This window comes from Coturnix japonica, chromosome W (assembly GCF_054131305.1).
Source record: "Coturnix japonica strain WE chromosome W, WE-NBRP24, whole genome shotgun sequence".
NCBI lineage: Eukaryota > Metazoa > Chordata > Aves > Galliformes > Phasianidae > Coturnix > Coturnix japonica.
The window spans coordinates 15,311,196-15,328,285 of NC_140701.1; the positions used below are offsets into that span (position 1 = coordinate 15,311,196).

The window sequence follows — 17,090 nt, forward strand, 5'->3', positions numbered from 1 at the left end:
TCAGCACTCAGCCTGCCCGGGGAGTTGCCCAGGGTGCTGACGGAGACGTGTGGTGTGGGGGGAAGGAGTCCCCCGGCAGGGCTTGTGCTGCCACAGCTGCTGTCTGAGGCAGAGGATCACAGCTCCATTGCACAACAGTATGTTTTTAAGGGTGCTTTGCAAGAGGAGAGCCAAGGCAGGGATTTTCCATTTCCTGTTCTGAGCGAAGGCAAAAAGGATTGGGGGCCGAAATCTAAAAGTGTATGTCTAATTTAAACACATCTCTGAAATGAGCAAATGTTTCGTCAATCCATCGTTTGTTCTCTGAACAGTCAGAGAGCAAGTTGAAAACACAGGTTGTGCTTTCAGCCTCTCCTTAATAAAAGGAAACAATCAGTTTAACTTATTGGATTCTGCAGATATTAATAGTTGATTCCTCCTGTAAACAGGCAGATTTCTCTAAGAGAAACTGAAGTGCACAGATGCTGGGTCTGGGGTCTCAAAGAACAGCTGCAGTAAAGTGGAATATATCCAGGATGCTGGGATGTGATTAGGAAATGAGAAATAAGTAAGATCTCCTTTATCTTCTACTCCTTAAGGGATGGTGAAATTCATGAAAATAAATACAAGTTCTGGAGTTAAATGAACATTTTCTTAAGGGAAAGAAAAATATTATAGTATAGCAGAAGGAGTGTCTCTGAGAATGGTCTGGACTTGTCATTATCTTCTGCACTCTGAACAGGACTCCAAGACCAGGAACAACAGATGTCCAACAGCAGCTCCATCAGCGAGTTACTCCTCCTGCCGTTGGCAGACACGCGGCAACTGCAGCTCCTGCACTTCTGGCTCTTCCTGGGCATCTACGTGGCTACTCTCCTGGGCAATGGCCTCATCAGCACAGCCGTAGCCTGCGACCGCCGCCTGCACACCCCCATGTACTTCTTCCTCCTCAACCTGGCCCTCCTCGACCTGGGCTGCATCTCCACCACTCTCCCCAAAGCCTTGGCTAACGTCCTCTGGGGCACCAGAGCCATCTCCTACGCAGGATGTGCTGCACAGCTCTTTTTCTTTTCCTTCTACTTGTCAGCAGAGTACTCCCTTCTCGCCATCATGTCCTATGACCGCTACATTGCCATCTGCAAGCCCCTGCACTACAAGACCTTGATGGACAGCAGAGCTTGTGCCACAATAGCAGCAGCTGCCTGGGGCACTGGGGTTCTCCATTCCCTGCTGCACACTGCCAGTACATTTTCACTGCCTCTCTGCCATGGAAATGTTGTCAGCCAGTTTTTCTGTGAAATCCCCCAAATCCTCAAGCTATCTTGCTCGGAATCAAATCTCAGGGAAATTGCATTTCTCATTTTTAGTGCCAGTTTAGCTTTTCGGTGCTTTGTTTTCATAGTTGTGTCCTATGTGCAGATCTTCAAGGCTGTGCTGAGGATGCCCTCTGAGCAGGGATGGCACAAAGCCTTCTCCACATGCCTCCCTTACATGGCCGTGGTCTCCCTCTTTCTCAGCACCGCTGTTTTTGCCTACCTGAAGCCCCTCTCCATGTCCTCCCCACTCCTGGATCTGACATTGGCATCTCTGTATGCAGTGGCTCCTCCGACACTGAACCCGATTATCTACAGCATGCGGAACAGGGAGATCAAGCACGCTCTCAGGAAGGTGTTGCAATTTGTAGTATTCCAGCTTCAATAAAGCACATCTTCCTCACATGATTTCCAGTGATGGCTCTTTATATTTTATGCATCTGTGATTGATTGTGTGTGATATAGCAACCCACAAAAAATGTTATTGAACTTATAAATAAAAATTTATTTCACTTCTTTCCTACCTACTTTCCATTTTCTTTCTCCAAGATCTCATGTAAACATGGAACCAGATTCACTGAATAGATTAAGAGGTACCTAAAAAGCTTTCAAAGTAGACTTTTCCTTAGCTCTTCTCAACCTTGTTTGGGTCTGGGGAGGTACAGCCGCAGATAGCAGCACAACATGCTCTTTTCTTTCCTGCTCTCTTTACAATGCCTCTCTTTACAAGTCCTCTCATTTGTTCTGGCCTGAAAGTCTTGTGTGTCTCATAACAGTCGTTTTTTCTCTACAGCAGCACTCTGGGGCTGCAGTCAGTAGCCAGCAATACGAACGGCTGCTTCAGAGCAGGTCTCCTTGCTGGCACTGCCATAACAAGAGGGCCCCTTCAGAGCAGGACCAGAGAATTGGAGGCCTCTTCCACAGCCAGTGTAAGGAATATACCTCAGGAGCTGCTCCCTGAGAAGACCTTGAGATCTTTTTGTGCTCTTCACTGAGTGACTGGGACAGACTCAAGACAGGACTCAAGATGGGGACAGACTCAATGTTGTGATTTAAATTATACGCATTGTGGTAAAAAGAGAAAGTATAACAATTATGAGAAATATATTTATACATATAAAATATATATTATATTACTACATATATACAACATATTCATTTGCAAACACATATGCATAGATAATAATTTATATGCATATCTTTTTGCAAGTCCAAGACCTTTTGCAGGGGTTTTAACAGCCACAGGGTTCACTGTAGGAACTGGAGAGGCTGTTGGGCTGTTGCCGGAGTTGGAGCAAATGCAGAGCTAATTGCCAGAGCTGGAATCACCACAGGACCTGGGACTGAAGTTGGAGCAGCCACTGGGCTCATTGCAGGTGTTGGAGAGACCACAGGGCTGTACCTCCTGGAACAGTGCATCTTCCTTGGGAGGCATTTGTTTCATTTTCTTATAGCAATACTTGGAACAGCTACTGGACCTGTAGCAGGAGTGAATGCAGAGCTCATTATGAGGGTGGAATGACAGCGGGATCTTTCCCAGAGCTTGGAGCAACTGCAGGATGTGTAGCAAAACCTTGGAGCTGCTGCAGTGTCTGTGTCAGGAGTTGCAGAGGCTGCAGCACTGTCAGCAGATCCAGCTCTCTGGATCTGGTACATTGCAGTCATGTGTGTCTCTTTAGGATTACCAGGACCACAGCAGACCTGCCCCAAATATTCTGCCTGTTTCTCAGGATCCTGCAGTTGCTTGGAGATGAAGTTCCAAAGCCCTGGGTGTTCCCACCGCTCCAGGCAGCTGCCCAGTCTTTCCCACACCCCCAGCCATGCAGAGCCTTCTCACCTTGGGGCAGATCTCTCAGTGATATTCCTGAATGATATTTTAACCTCAGACATAACCTGAAACACATTAATGACACGTAGCATTGGGAGCGTGCTGGTTTGGGCATCCCACAGTCAAAATCCTCAGGAGCTATTGGAACAAGCTCCACCAATAGGGAAACAATAATCATTATGGCCTGCAATTCTCCAGCTCCCACAAATCCCTGTGTTATCTCGCTCTGGACAGATGTGCTGTTAACTCAAGCCTTGGAGCCCCACATCGGGCACCAAAATGATGGTGGTTGTTGAACCCAACAGGTGTCTCAGCAGCACATAGTGCTTTGTGCACTGCCCCATTCCCAGTGGAGGAATGCCCTCTGAGCAGAGTCGGCACAAAGCCTTCTCCACATGCCTCCCTCACCTGGCTGTGGTCTCCCTGTTTGTCAGCACTGGCTTTTTTGCCTACCTGAAGCTCCCCTCCATTTCCTCCCCAGTCCTTGATATGACAGTGGCACTTGTGTATGCAGTGGTTCCTCCAACACTGAACCCTATTATCTACAGCATGAGGAACAGGGAGATCAAGCACACTCTCAGGAAGGTGTTGCAATAAGCACTATTGCAGTGCAATCCAAGAGGATTGGAATCAGAAATCTAAAAGGGGCAATAAGAGTTTTGAGAATTTTTCGTCAATCAATTGCTTGTTTTGTGAACAATCACACATGATGTGCTTCCATTCTCCCCTTTCTTTAAGGATGGAACCAATTGTAATCATCATCATTTTCTGTAGGCATGTATAATTCACTTTTCATACAAACAGACAGCATTATCTGACTGAAACTGAATGCCACTGAAGCTGGGGTAGGGAGCTCTAAGGGCAGTTGGGGTAAAGATATGAGACATGAAACAGAAGGAAAATATCCAGGTAGAAGGGATAAGAAAAGAAGAGGAAGGTTAAAGCTCCATATGCTGCTTCTGCTTAAGGAATCCTGAAATACATGAAATTTAATGCAAGTAATGGTGCTAAATCTACACTCTTGTAGGAGAATGAAAACATTTCATATTATAGCAGGAAGAGTTTGTCTGAGAATGGTCTGGACTTGTCATTATCTTCTGCACTCTGAACAGGACTCCAAGCCCAACAACAGCAGATGCCCAACAGCAGCTCCATCAGCGAGTTCCTCCTGCTGCCTTTGGCAGACACGCAGCAGCTGCAGCTCCTGATCTTCTGGCTCTTCCTGGGCATCTACCTGGCTTCCCTCCTGGGCAACGGCCTCATCAACACAGCTGTAGCCTGTGACCGCCGCTTGCACACCCCCATGTACTTCTTCCTCCTCAACATGGCCCTCCTTGACCTGGGCAGCATCTCCACCACTCTCCCCAAAGCCATGGCCAACATCCTCTGGGACACCAGGGCCATCTCCTAAGCAGGATGTGCTGCACAGCTTTTTTTTCTATCTCTTCTTCATGTCAGCAGAGTATTCCTTTCTCACCATCATGTCCTATGACCGCTACGTTGCCATCTGCAAGCCCCTGAACTACGGGACCTTGATGGACAGCAGAGCTTGTGCCACCATGGCAGCAGCTGCCTGGGGCACTGGGGTTCTCAATTCCCTGCTGCACACTCTCAGTACATTTTCACTGCCTCTCTGCCAAGGCAGTGTAGTGAACCAGTTTTTCTGTGAAATCCCCCAGATCCTCAAGCTCTCCTGCTCAGCCACCTAACTCAGGGAAGTTGTGTTTATCTTTTTCAGTGCCAGTTTAGTATTTGGCTGCTTTGTTTTCATAGTGGTGTCCTATGTGCAGATCTTCATGGCTGTGCTGAGGATTCCCTCTGAGCAGGGATGGCACAAAGCCTTCTCCACGTGCCTCCCTCACCTGGCCGTGGTCTCCATGTTTCTCAGCACTGGCTTTTTTGCCTACCTGAAGCCCCCCTCCATTTCCTCCCCACTCCTGGATCTGACAGTGGCACTTGTGTATGCAGTGGTTCCTCCAACACTGAACCCTATTATCTACAGCATGAGGAACAGGGAGATCAAGCACACTCTCAGGAAGGTGTTGCAATAAGCACTATTGCAGCTTCCATAAAGTGCATATCTTCCTCACATGATTCCCTGTGATAGTTCTTTATCTTTCATGTATATCTGATGGTTTGATTTTCTGTGATACAGGAATCTGCAGAAAAATGTTGAAAATTATTTCACATTTTTTCCTAACTACTTTCTATTTTTGCTCTCCAAGAGCTCATGTAAACATTGATCCAGATTACCTGGAAAGGTTAAGTGATAAATAAATGCTTTCTAAATAGACTTTTCTTATTCTCTTCTTATCTTCCTCCCTTGTTTGGGTCTGGGGGAGGTACAGCCACAGACAGCAGCACAACACGCTCTTTTCATTCCTGCTCTCTTTACACTGCCACAGTGCTCTCAGGACCATTCATTTGTGGAAACCTGAAGGTCTTGTGTGTCTGACAACAGTCCTGTGGTCTCTACAGCAACACTCCGGGGCTGCAGTCAGTAGCCAGCAATATGAACAGCTGTGTCAGTGCTGGTCTCCTTGTTGGCACTGTTGTAATAAGATGGCCTTTACAGAGCAGGACCAAAGAACTGGAGGCCTCTTCCTAATCTGGTGTAAGGAATATACCACAGGAACTGCTCCCTGAGAAGACCTCAGGATCTCCTGGTGCTCTTCTCTGCGTGAACCATTTCAGATTCAAGAGTCCCATGGAGATCTGTAAGGGAATCAGGGCAGTGCTGTGGTTTAGGATTTACCAGGTTAAAGCTATTTACGAAGACAGAGAAACAGAAAAGGATAATAATTATGACATATGCATATATACATATATGATATATATAGTATACTTTCACATACATATCATATAGGCAGTTGTAAACATACGCATCGTTAATAATAGATATGCGTATCTATGGAATCACCACAGGAATCGCCTTGGGGCAGATCTCTCAGTGACGCAATTGAATAATTTTTTGATCTGAGACATAACCTGAAACACATTAACGACACATAGCAACATAGCAATGGGGGCGTGCTGGTTTAAGCATCCCCTGGATAGTCAAAATCCTCAGGAGCTATTGTAACTAGCTCTGGAGCTCCAGGGAAAGAAGAAGAAGAAGTGAGAGGGAGGCTGAGGGTCTTGCCCCACTCTCACTGTATGCACCTTTGAGATACTGGAAGAGAGCGATAAGATCTCCCCTCAGCCTCCTTTTTCCCAGACTAAACAGCCCCAGCTCCCTCAGCCTCACCTCATAGGGTTGATTTTCAAGCCCTTCACAAGTCCCGTTGCCCTTCTCTGGACCTTCTCCAGTACCTCTGAAGAGTGAGCAAAGCCTCAAAATGGTGGTAAGGTAACACTTTGCTATAGAAAGGGAAAGGGGAACTTCACAGAAACCAAGACAAAGGGTAACTGTAGATAGTTTACATTTAAAAGGGCAGGGAAAAGGGGAATTACAGACACTTAGTCAAAAGAAAACCAGAGAAGAGAGCAATAAAGATAAGAAGAAACTGTCCGGAGACCTCTGACAAGAAGAAGGATTAGATACCCCCGGGCAAGATGATGCTGACATGGGAGAACGATAGCAGCAGATAACACCAAGAAGAAAACAGAAGAAGAATTTCACCCCAAAACAACGGCAAATCCAATTCCCCGCCCTTCGCCCTTCGGACCTAGTTTAAAACCTTTTAATCAATCAGTGCAGGAGCATTTCAGATGGGGTCATGGAGGAGGCAGACTGCCATTCTTGGCGTGGCCATTTTCCCAGGAGGGCATGGTAGGAGGGCTTTGTCCCGTCCGGTTCAACCAACACTTGTATCCACCCAGCAGAAGGCTATGCCCTTTTTGTCCCACTTGACCTCTGCATGGAGCTTACAGTTGGCAGTGACATGGCTGAGAAGCTCTGGGCATGGAAAAAGGGACAGGGAAGTAATGTACCTAACTTCCTCCCTGTATACCTTAGCAACTTCCTTGTAATCTCCCCAAGTATCCTGTCCCTTCTTCCAGATAACGTAAATTCTCTTTTTCTTCCTGAGTCTCAACAATTGTTCCCAGTTCGTCTACACTGGTCTTCTTCCCCTATGGCTCACGCTATGGCATTCAGGGACAGCCTGATCTTGTGCCTTTAAGATTTCCATCTTGAGGAGTGTCCAGGCTTCCTGTACCCCTTTACCCATAAGGAGCGACTCCCAAGGGACCCATGCTACAAATGTCCTGAACAGGTCAAAGTCCGCCCTCTAGAAGTTCAAGATAGTAGTTTTGCTAGTCACCCTTCTGACATCTCCAAGAATAGAGAATTCTACCATTTCATGGCCACTCTGCCCAAGACAGTCCCCAACCTTCTCAACTCCTACCAGTCCTTCACTGTTAGTGAAGAGCAAGTCTAGCAAGGAACCATCCCTGGTAGGCCTTCATACCAGCTGCGTAAGGAAGCTGTCTTCCATACAATCATAGTATCATAGTATCATAGTCTTGTGCGGGTTGGAAGGGACCTTAGAGATCATCGAGTCCAACCCCCGGGATTCGAGCCTCTGTGTAGCAGAGTGGCACTTCTACCACTTGCGCCACAGGGGGATTCGAACCCAGGGTCTCCAGTGTTGCAAAGTGGTGTCCTTAACCACTGCGCCACCGGAGGCACACAATCTAGAAACCTCTTGGACTGCTTCCTCTGCTCATTATTATATTCCCAGCATATATCAGGGAAGTTGAAGTCTCCCAAGAAAATGAGTGCTGGCGATCGTGTGACTTCAGTAAGCTGCTCATAGAATGCCTCACCCATCAATTCATCTTCATTAGGCGGTCTATAAGAGACATTTAGCAAGATGTCACACCTACAGGACTTTCCCCTGATCCTTACAAACATGCACTTGTCTTAATGGTTCTGAAGCCCAAGCTCTTCAACATCAAAACTCTCTTTAAAATAAAGGGCCACACCACCACCCTTCCTTCCTCATCTATCCCTTCTGAAGAGCTTTTAACCATCCATCACAGCACTCCAGTCATGGCAGTGGGCACACCATGGGTCGGTAATAGCGACTGGGTCACGGGTGGCCAGATGCACAGTTGCTTCCAGCTCCTCCTGCGTGTCGCCCAAGCTGTGTGCGTTGGTGTAGATGCACTTCAGCTGAGGCATCTGCCTCTCTCCCAGCTCAAGCAGCATTCCCCTAGGCTCATCTCTGGTGAGCTCTGTTTTGTCCCCTCCCCCATCGTAGCTAGTTTAAAGCTCTTTCGTTATGCCCCACTAACTTCTGTGCTAGGATTCATTTCCCCCTTTGAGACAGTTGGGTTCCATTCATGGATAACAGGCCATGGGCCAAGTAAACTGCCCTGTGATCAAGGAATCCGAAGTTTCTGGCTCAGTACCAACCTCTGAGACAATTGTTCATTGCTCTGCTTTCCAAGCCTGCTCCGTGTCCCTCACTGCCCCTGAAGGTATAGAACAAAAAATCACTTGATCTCCCGTTGTGTGAACTAAATGGCCTAAATTCCTGAAATATCTTTTCATAGTTTGTATGCTTCTCTAAGAAATTTCATCACTGCCCACCTAAACTATGAGTAGTGGAAAATAATCAGTGGACCTAACCAGCATTGGAAGTTTCCTCATTATGTCCCTGACCTGAAGCCAGGAAGGCAGCAGACTTTTTTACGGCTTGGGTCCAGTCTGCGTATGGGGCCCTCTATTCCTCTGAGAAGGGAGTCACCCACCACGACCACCCTTCTTTCTTTCATGGCAGAGGAAGTCACAAGGCTTGGTAGTGACTGCCTTGCCTTAGGCTCCCTCCTAGGCAGATCCTCCATTGCCTCCCCATTCTTATCTCCTTCAGTTTTCAAAGTCTCAAACCTGTTGCTTAGAGGGAGCAGGGGTAGAGTGCTAGGAAGAAAGGGGACCCTGTGACGTCAAGTTGGGACACTCTTCCAGCCCTCCTCATCAGTCAGGTCTGTCCGACTGTGACAGGGCAGGGAGTCAACCACTTTTCTGGCGGTATCTGCCTAGCAGCCTTCCCTAGGGGATGCCAGCAATTCACTCCACCAGCCCATCTCCTGATCAAACACACTAATGGTAAATTGTGAGTACAACCTTGAGTAAAACATGAGTTCACGTAGGGAAAATTATGAGTAGAAACCTGGACTGACGTGAGGGTAAAACCAGAGTAAACCCAGAATACCATCCATCAGGCATGTATAGCCTCTAAGGGCAACTTTTTCCAGTGTTGCTGTGTAAAATATAGGTTCCTCACATCTAACCTATGTCTCCCCTTTTTAATTTAAATCCATTTCCATTAGTCCTGTTATCATCAGACCATCCCATCTTTACTCTAGGGTTAGGCATCTCATCCTCAGATGGAAAATGTGGGGCTGAATTGGGATCAGTTCCTCAAAGAACCACGAGAGCTGGGAGTTCACCTAGCTGATTTCAGATGTGCACAGTGAGGTGTCTGTGTGTGAGTCCCTCATCCGAATTCTTGGTCCTTATTCAGCAGGGACTGCATTGCTCATACACAGAATCTCAGTGATGCCCAAGGTGCCTGGGGTGATCCTAGTTGTGTGCTAGTGCTTGCAAACTGTGAGGGAAAAGCTCTGAGATAGACACCTCCTTCTGGAGCATCAGCAGAGGGCCAGAATGGAGGTATTCTTGGCCATCCTAAATACCACCACAGCCCCATGCTTAGGGCACCCAGTGTGTCTTTTGCACCTGTCCCCATGAAGTACGTAGTGATATTCAGCTTACCGAAAGGATGAGCTCAGAACAGAAGTGGCAGATTTTCCTCTCTGCTCCATCTGTGGCATAGTCTGGATTTCAAGGCATTGCAAAGCTATCAACGTTCTTGCACTGACAACACTTTAGTATGCTCTGGGCTCGCATTTCAATGGCATCTAATAATTCTAGGGTCATACCAGTTGACAGGAAGCTGGCAAATGTTGTCTCCTCGTAAGGAAGAGCAAGAAAGATGACATGGGCAACTATGGACCTGTCAGTCTCACTCCAGTGCCTGGTAAAATTATGGAGAAAATGATGGTGGGAGTTATGGAAAAACAGCTGAAGGACAATTCTGTCATTGGTCACAGACAACACAAGATACAGTGGGGAAGGTCCTATTTAATTTCAGGTCTTTTTATGACACCTTTATCCATTGAGCTGAACAAGGGAAGGCAGTTGATGTAATCCTTGAGGATTTCAGTAGAGCTTTTGATACTATTTCTCCAGCACCCTTCTGCACAGAAATTCCTGCATACGGCTAGACAGAAAGAGAACCTGGTGTGTTTTAATACAAGAAGAAGTCTACAGAGCAGCAGCCATGGATTGAGATAAGGAGTTCACAGATCAGCAGCTATGGAGCAGGATAAATTGCATGAGAACCAAGGACATCTCTAGGAAAAGAATGAATGGGTCATGGCTTTGAAGGGGGGTTATAGGGCTGTTATTGCAGTAGCTTTCCTCCAATTAGCGTGTGTGATTTTTGGACGCCCTTGTCTGTCTCCTATAATAGCATGGCTTTTTGGGCAATAAATTGATGCAGCTATATGTAACCATTTTGGTGTTTGTCTTTTTGTCCCAGCACGCTGACATTTTGCTATTCAGGTTCACCAGCAGTGGTGGGTGAGAAGTTGGCCAGTAGTTCTGTTCCAAAGGATTATAGTCAGTGGGTTCCATCAGGCTGGTAGATCGTCACTGTCAGAGTTCCCCAGGGTTCCATTTTAGGGCCACTTTCCTTTCATGTTTATGCAGATGACTTGCATGCAGGACTAGAAGAAGTTCTGAGCAAGTCTGCTGATGAGACCAGATGATGAGGTGCTGTTGCCTCCACTGAGGGTGGAGAGGACTTGCAGAGAGATGTGGACAAGTCAGAGAAGTGGGTACCAGTTGGTACTAAGCACCAAGTGCATAACGCATAACAAGAGCAAGTGCTTGATTGTGCACCTGGGTATGGGCAACACTGGACATACACACTGACTGGATATGGGACACATGAGAGAGGTCTGACTGAAAAGGATTGGGGGTCATTGTCAACATAAAATTTTAAGTGAGGCAGCAGTGTGCCCAGGCAGCCAGGAAGGCCAACGGTCCCCTAGAGTGCATCAGGCAATTTATTGCCAGCTGGGTGAGGGAAAGGGTTGTCCCTCTTTGCTCTGCATTGCTACAGTCTCACCTGGAACACTGGGTGCACTTCTGGGCAATACAGAATATAAAGGACATCGAACTATGGGAGAGTGTGCACAGGAGGGCTCTGGAACTCAGAGATCTGAAGTTGAGAGTTTCATTGGGATTGACTGCTTGTTCAGACTGGGCCCTTCTCACACACCACATCCTGCGATGAGACGCAGGGCGCATGTGGGATATGAACTTAACAGCATCCTTGCACCACCATGCAGAGCCTGGGATCTTCCGTTCCCATGTCTTTCACTTAACATCATATAGACTTCCAACACACTGCCCCAGGAAGTGCCCTGAGCCAAATGAGAGACAGGATCTCCCTACCTCTGGTCTTGCAATCAGGGCTTGACCTGTCTGCTTCATAAGGCAAAGGAGAAGATTCTTAGCATGCTAGTGCCTTTGCTTGACTGTAGTCATGGCTTCCAATTATCTGCTCTAACTAGTGCTTTAGGAAGCTTACTTGGTAATGGCACTCACAGGGCCGATTAATACTCCAAAAAATTTCACTGTTACTTCTGCCTTTGTCTTGTTAAGCACTTTGTGAAAACTTCTCTCTGCACTGGAGTTTGATGGACTCAGCAGCAAATGCGCCCTGGGACCCATTCTAACATAAAGAGCATCTTGTGCCTTGTGCCTTCCTGTTATCTATTTCAGGTTATCAGAACTTATTCAGCAAAATGCAGAGATATCTGGAGAGAGCTTAAAGAGAAAGAATCCAGCTAAGTAAAAGTAAAAGTCTATTTTGAAACATTTTTAGGTATCTTATAACATATTCGGCGAATCTGGTTCCATGTTTACATGAGCTCTTGGAGTGAGAAAATGGAAATTAGGTAGGAAAGAATTTAAATACATTTTTATTTATAAGTTAAATAACTTTTTTTTTTGAACATTCCTATATCTCACATAATCAAACAGATGAAGATGCATAAAATATAAAGAACCATCACTGGGAATCCTACGAGGAAGTTGTGCATTTTATGGAAATTGGAATATTGTGTATTGCAACACATTCCTGAGAGCGTGCTTGATCTCCCTGTTCCTCATACTGTAGATTATAAGGTTCAGTGTTAGAGGAACCACTGCATACTGAAGTGCCACTGTCAGATCCAGGAGTGTGAAGGAAGTGGACGGGGGCTTCAGGTAGGCAAAAAAAGCAGTGATGAGAAACAGAAAGGCCATGGCCAGGTGAGGGAGGTACGTGGAGAAAGTTTTGTGCCGTCCCTGCTCAGAGGGCATCCTCAGCACAGCCATGAAGATCTGCACATAGGACACAACTATGAAAACAAAGCAAGCAAAGAATGAACTGGCACTAAAAATGAGAAACACAACTTCCCTGAGATTTGATTCTGAGCAGGAGAGCTTGAGGATCTGGGGGATTTCACAGAAAAACTGACTGACAACATTGCCTTGGCAGAGAGGCAGTGAAAACGTACTGGCAGTGTGCAGCAGGGAATGGAGAACCCCAGTGCCCCAGGCAGCTGCTGCTATTGTGGCACAGGCTCTGCTGTCCATCAAGGTCTTGTAGTGCAGGGGCTTGCAGATGGCAATGTAGCGGTCATAGGACATGATGGCGAGAAAGGAATACTCTGCTGAGAGGAAAAAGAGAAAGAAAAAGAGCTGTGCAGCACATCCTCCATAGGAGATGGCCCTGGTGTCCCAGAGGGTGTTGGGCATGGCTTTGGAGAGAGTGCTGGAGATGCAGCCTGGGTCGCGGAGGGCCAGGTTGAGGAGGAAGAAGTACATGGGGGTGTGCAGGCGGCAGTCGCAGGCTATGGCTGTGCTGATGAGGCCATTGCCCAGGAGGGAAGCCAGGTAGATACCCAGGAAGAGCCAGAAGTGCAGGAGCTGCAGTTGCTGCGTGTCTGCCAATGGCAGCAAGAGGAACTCGCTGATGTAGCTGCTGTTGGGCATCTGCTGTTGTTGGGCTTGGAGTCCTGTTCAGAGTGCAGAAGATAATGACAAGTCCAGACCATTCTCAGAGACACTCCTCCTGCTATATTATGAAATGTTTTCATTCTCCTACAACAGTGTACACTTAGCACCATTACTTGCATTTCATTTCATATCGTTCAGCATTCCTTAAGCAAAAGCTGCACATGGAACTTTAACCTTCCTCTTCTTTTCTTATCCCGCCTCCCTGGATATTTTCATGTGTTTCATGTCTCATATCTTTACCCCAGCTGCTCTTAGAGCCCCAACCACAGCCTCTGGGCTATTCAGTTTCAGTTAGAAAAAGCTGCCTGTTTGAAGGATAAGTGAATTATTCATGCCTACAGAAAATAATGATAATTACAACTGGTTCCAACTTCTGAGAAAGGGGGGTCTGGAAGCACATCATGTGTGACTGTTTACAAAACAAGCAATTGATTGATGAAAAATTCTCAGATCCCTGATAGCTCCTTTTAGATTTCTGTTTCCAATCCTCTTTTCCTCAGAACAGGAAATGGAAACCTCCTGCTGTGGCTCTCCTCTTGCAAAGCACCCTTACAAACACTCCGTTTTGCAGTGAAGCTGTGATCCCCCTGCCCCAGGCAGCAGCTGTGGCAGCACATGCCCTGACGGGGGGCTCCTTCCCCCCCCACGTCTCCCCGCAGTGCCCTAGGCAGCTCCCCGAGCAGGCTGAGTGCTGAGCCTGGCAGGCGGCAGAGTCCCAAACCCGGAACACAGCCCCTGGGTCACAGCAGGGACCCTGCTTTGCAGGACAGCCCTGGGCACCCGCCTGCAACCCCTACTGCACAACCTGCAGTCGTGCTGGGACAAGCAGCCCTCAGGGCTGTGCTCTGACGCTGCAGCACAGAAGCCCTCAGCTGGAGCAGAAGGCTTTTTCCACTGTAAAGAAACATGCAGTGCCTGAAGCCAGATCTGCTATTGGATGTCCCAGATTTAGTTAACCCTCTATGAATAGCATCTGCATTACCTACTGCAGGGGTCTTACTGTGTCATGATCAGTGAGCAATGTTCCTGCAGTGAGCTCACAGCCCGCTCACACTGCACACATCCTGTAAGCTCTCTCCAATTTCTCTCTTCTTTTTCTGTCACCTTCAGGCTGTGCTGTGCACAAGAGATGCTCCTGGGCACAGCTGTCTCTCTACTGCACCATCCACTTTTATGAGCTCCCTGTGTCCCAGGAGCATGGCCCAGATCAACAGCAGATGATTTCATTTTTATCCTTCCCACTCATCTCCCCTGAGACGTGCCTGTGTCCTCATGGCCATCAGCTACTGAGAGGCAACAGTATCATAACTGTTCTTTGAAATCTGCTCCATTATCCTCCAGTCAATTTTTAACATGGATCCTACCAGAGAGTTTTTGATGAAACAAAAAGTGCACCCAGAGAAGGATAAGGAGGGTTGGACTTGCCCTGTGCAGGGCAGTGATCCAGAGGAGACAGTGCAGGTAACTCATCCCCAGATAGAAATCAAGGGGCTGAAATGGAATGCAGCTCCCCACAGACGCAAAGGAGCTGGGATTTCTCTGGTTCAGCTCAGATGTTCACAAGTAGTTTTACTGTGCTGCTTTAATACCTTCTATAAACAGAACTATAAACAAATAAACAGTAAATATCTGCTGGATTCTTTCTCTATATGCTCTCTCCAAATATCTCTCCAATTTGCTGAACAAGTTCTGAAAACCTGAAATAGATAACAGGAAGGCACAATGCACAAGAGGTTCTTTAGGTTATAATGGACCCCAGGGCGCATTTGCTTCTGAGTCCGTCAACCTCCAGTGCAAAGAGAAGTTTGCACAAAGAACTCAGCAAGACAAAGTCAGAAGTAACAGTGAAGTTTCTTGGAGTACTCATGGGCCCATTGAGGGCCATTAGCAAGCAAGCTTCCCAAGGCACTAGTTAGAGCAGATAATTGGAAGCCATGTCTACAGTCAGGCAAAGACACTGGCATGGTGGCTCTGATGCTAAGAAAATCCTTCTTTGTCTTAAGAAGCAAACAGGACAAGCCCTGATTCCCAGACCCTTGGCAGGGAGATCTTGTCTCTCATGTTGGCTCAGGGCCCTTCCTGGGGCAGTGGAATGGAGGTCTGTATGATGTTAAATGAAAGACATGGGGACAGAAGATGCCAGGCTCTGCATGGGGTGAGAGAACGCTGTCAAGTTCGTGTCCCATGTGTGTCCTGTGTCTCATAGCAGGATGTGAGATGTGAGAAGGGCCCCATCTGAACAAGCAGTCAATCACAGTGAAACTCTGAACTTCAGATCTCTGAGTTCCAGTGCCCTCCTGTGCACACTCTCCCATAGTTTGTTGCACTTTATCTTCTGCGGTGCCCAGAAGTGCACCCAGTGTTCCAGGTGAGGCTGTATCAATGCAGAGAAGACAGGGACGACCCTTTCCCTCACCCAGCTGGCAATAACTTGCTTGATGCACTCCAGGGGAGCGTTGGCCTTCCTGGCAACTGTCATGACCCTTAACTTACTTAGATGCAATTGAAATGAGAGCCCAGATCATACTAAGATGTCATCATTGAAAGAACGTAGGTGTGCCATAGCTTTGAAATGCCTTGAACTCCAGAGTATGCCAGAGATGGAGCAGAGCATAAGATTTGCCTCTTCTGTAGTGAGCTCATCCATTTGGTAAGCAGTATAACACTACATGCTACATGGGGACAGTGTCTGTGCTCTGCACTGCTTGCAGGGGAATGGAGCGGGGGGTTGCTCTCATGTCAGTGCAGATAAACTCACTTTCTCTTTAACCCTTTTTCCTCTGTAAACGATTCCACTATTTGTACCCTCAGATAAACTTCCACATTCCCTCAACTACACCTCCATATGCCAATGACAATTAAGCTTTCTTATACCATCAAAACAGTTTGTCAAACAATACAGTTCTTCAGTTCCCATAAACACCCTTAATACCATATATCTTTCTATTAACAGTTTGTATTCTTCAGTTATAAACACCTTGCCACAGAACCAGCAATGATTGACCCCCCCTCCCTCTCACACTTCCTCACAGGCAGAACCATAGTATTACATAAATGTGTTGACACTCATTAAATAGGATAATATAAAAGGCTTTTCAAATTATGTTAAGAATAAAATGAAGACTGTGAGACTGTGGGTCCCTACTAAGTGAGGGGGTGTTCTGGTAATGGGGGATGTTGAGATGGTGGAGATACTGAAGGCCTACTTTGCTTCTGTCTTCAGTGTAAAAGCTCTCCATCAGGAATCCCAGACCCTGGAGCTTAGTGAGAGGGTCTGGGGAATGGAGGACTTGTCTTTAGTCAAGTTAGAGTTGGTCCATGAGCGCCTAGGCCACAACGATGTTCAGAAATCCATGGGACCTGATGGGGTGCATCCATGCGTGCTGAGGGAGCTGGCAGAGATGACTGCAGAACCACTCTCTATCATCTTTGAGAGGTCTTGGAGAATGGGGGAGGTGCCTGAAGACTGGAGGATAGCCAGCGTCAATCCTGTCTTCAAAAAAGTGCATGAAAGAAGATCCGGGTAATTACAGGCCAGGGAGCCTCACCTCTGTCCCTGGAAAGGCGATGGAACAGCTTGTGCTGAATGCCATCTTCAGACAGTTGGAAGAAAAGGAGGTTATCAGGAGTTGTCAGCATGGGTTTACCAAGTGCAGGTCATGTGTGACCAACCTGGTAGCCTTCTATAACATTGTCTCTGGCTTGGTAGATGGGGGGAGAGTGGTTGATGTTGTCTGCCTTGATTTCAGGAAGGCATTTGATACTCTCTCTCACAATGTCCTTATAACAAAGACAAGGAAATGTGGGAAAGATAAGTGAACAGTGAGGTGGGTTGAGAACTGTCTGACTGACAGAGCACAGAGGGTTGTCGTTGTCAAAGCAGAGT

General features: G+C 47.1%; 1 protein-coding gene across 1 annotated transcript; it reads left to right on the forward strand.

Annotated features, from left to right (window-relative positions):
* Positions 1-744: 744 nt before the first annotated feature.
* LOC146754553 (olfactory receptor 14J1-like) lies at positions 745-3,717 on the forward strand. Its single transcript, XM_085527793.1, has 2 exons — positions 745-1,439; positions 3,495-3,717. Exons 1-2 carry the CDS (start codon positions 745-747, stop codon positions 3,715-3,717), a joined length of 918 nt encoding a protein of 305 aa, XP_085383919.1.
* The last annotated feature ends 13,373 nt before the right edge of the window (positions 3,718-17,090 follow it).

What these genes read in the sequence shown, in the direction of transcription:
- LOC146754553 (XM_085527793.1), top strand. Translation starts at nt 745, where the DNA reads ATGTCCAACAGCAGCTCCATCAGCGAGTTACTCCTCCTGCCGTTGGCA. An exon ending in ATGCCCTCTGAGCAGGGATG is followed by an intron (nt 1,440 to 3,494) that starts GCACAAAGCCTT and finishes CTCTGAGCAGAG; the next exon opens with TCGGCACAAAGCCTTCTCCA.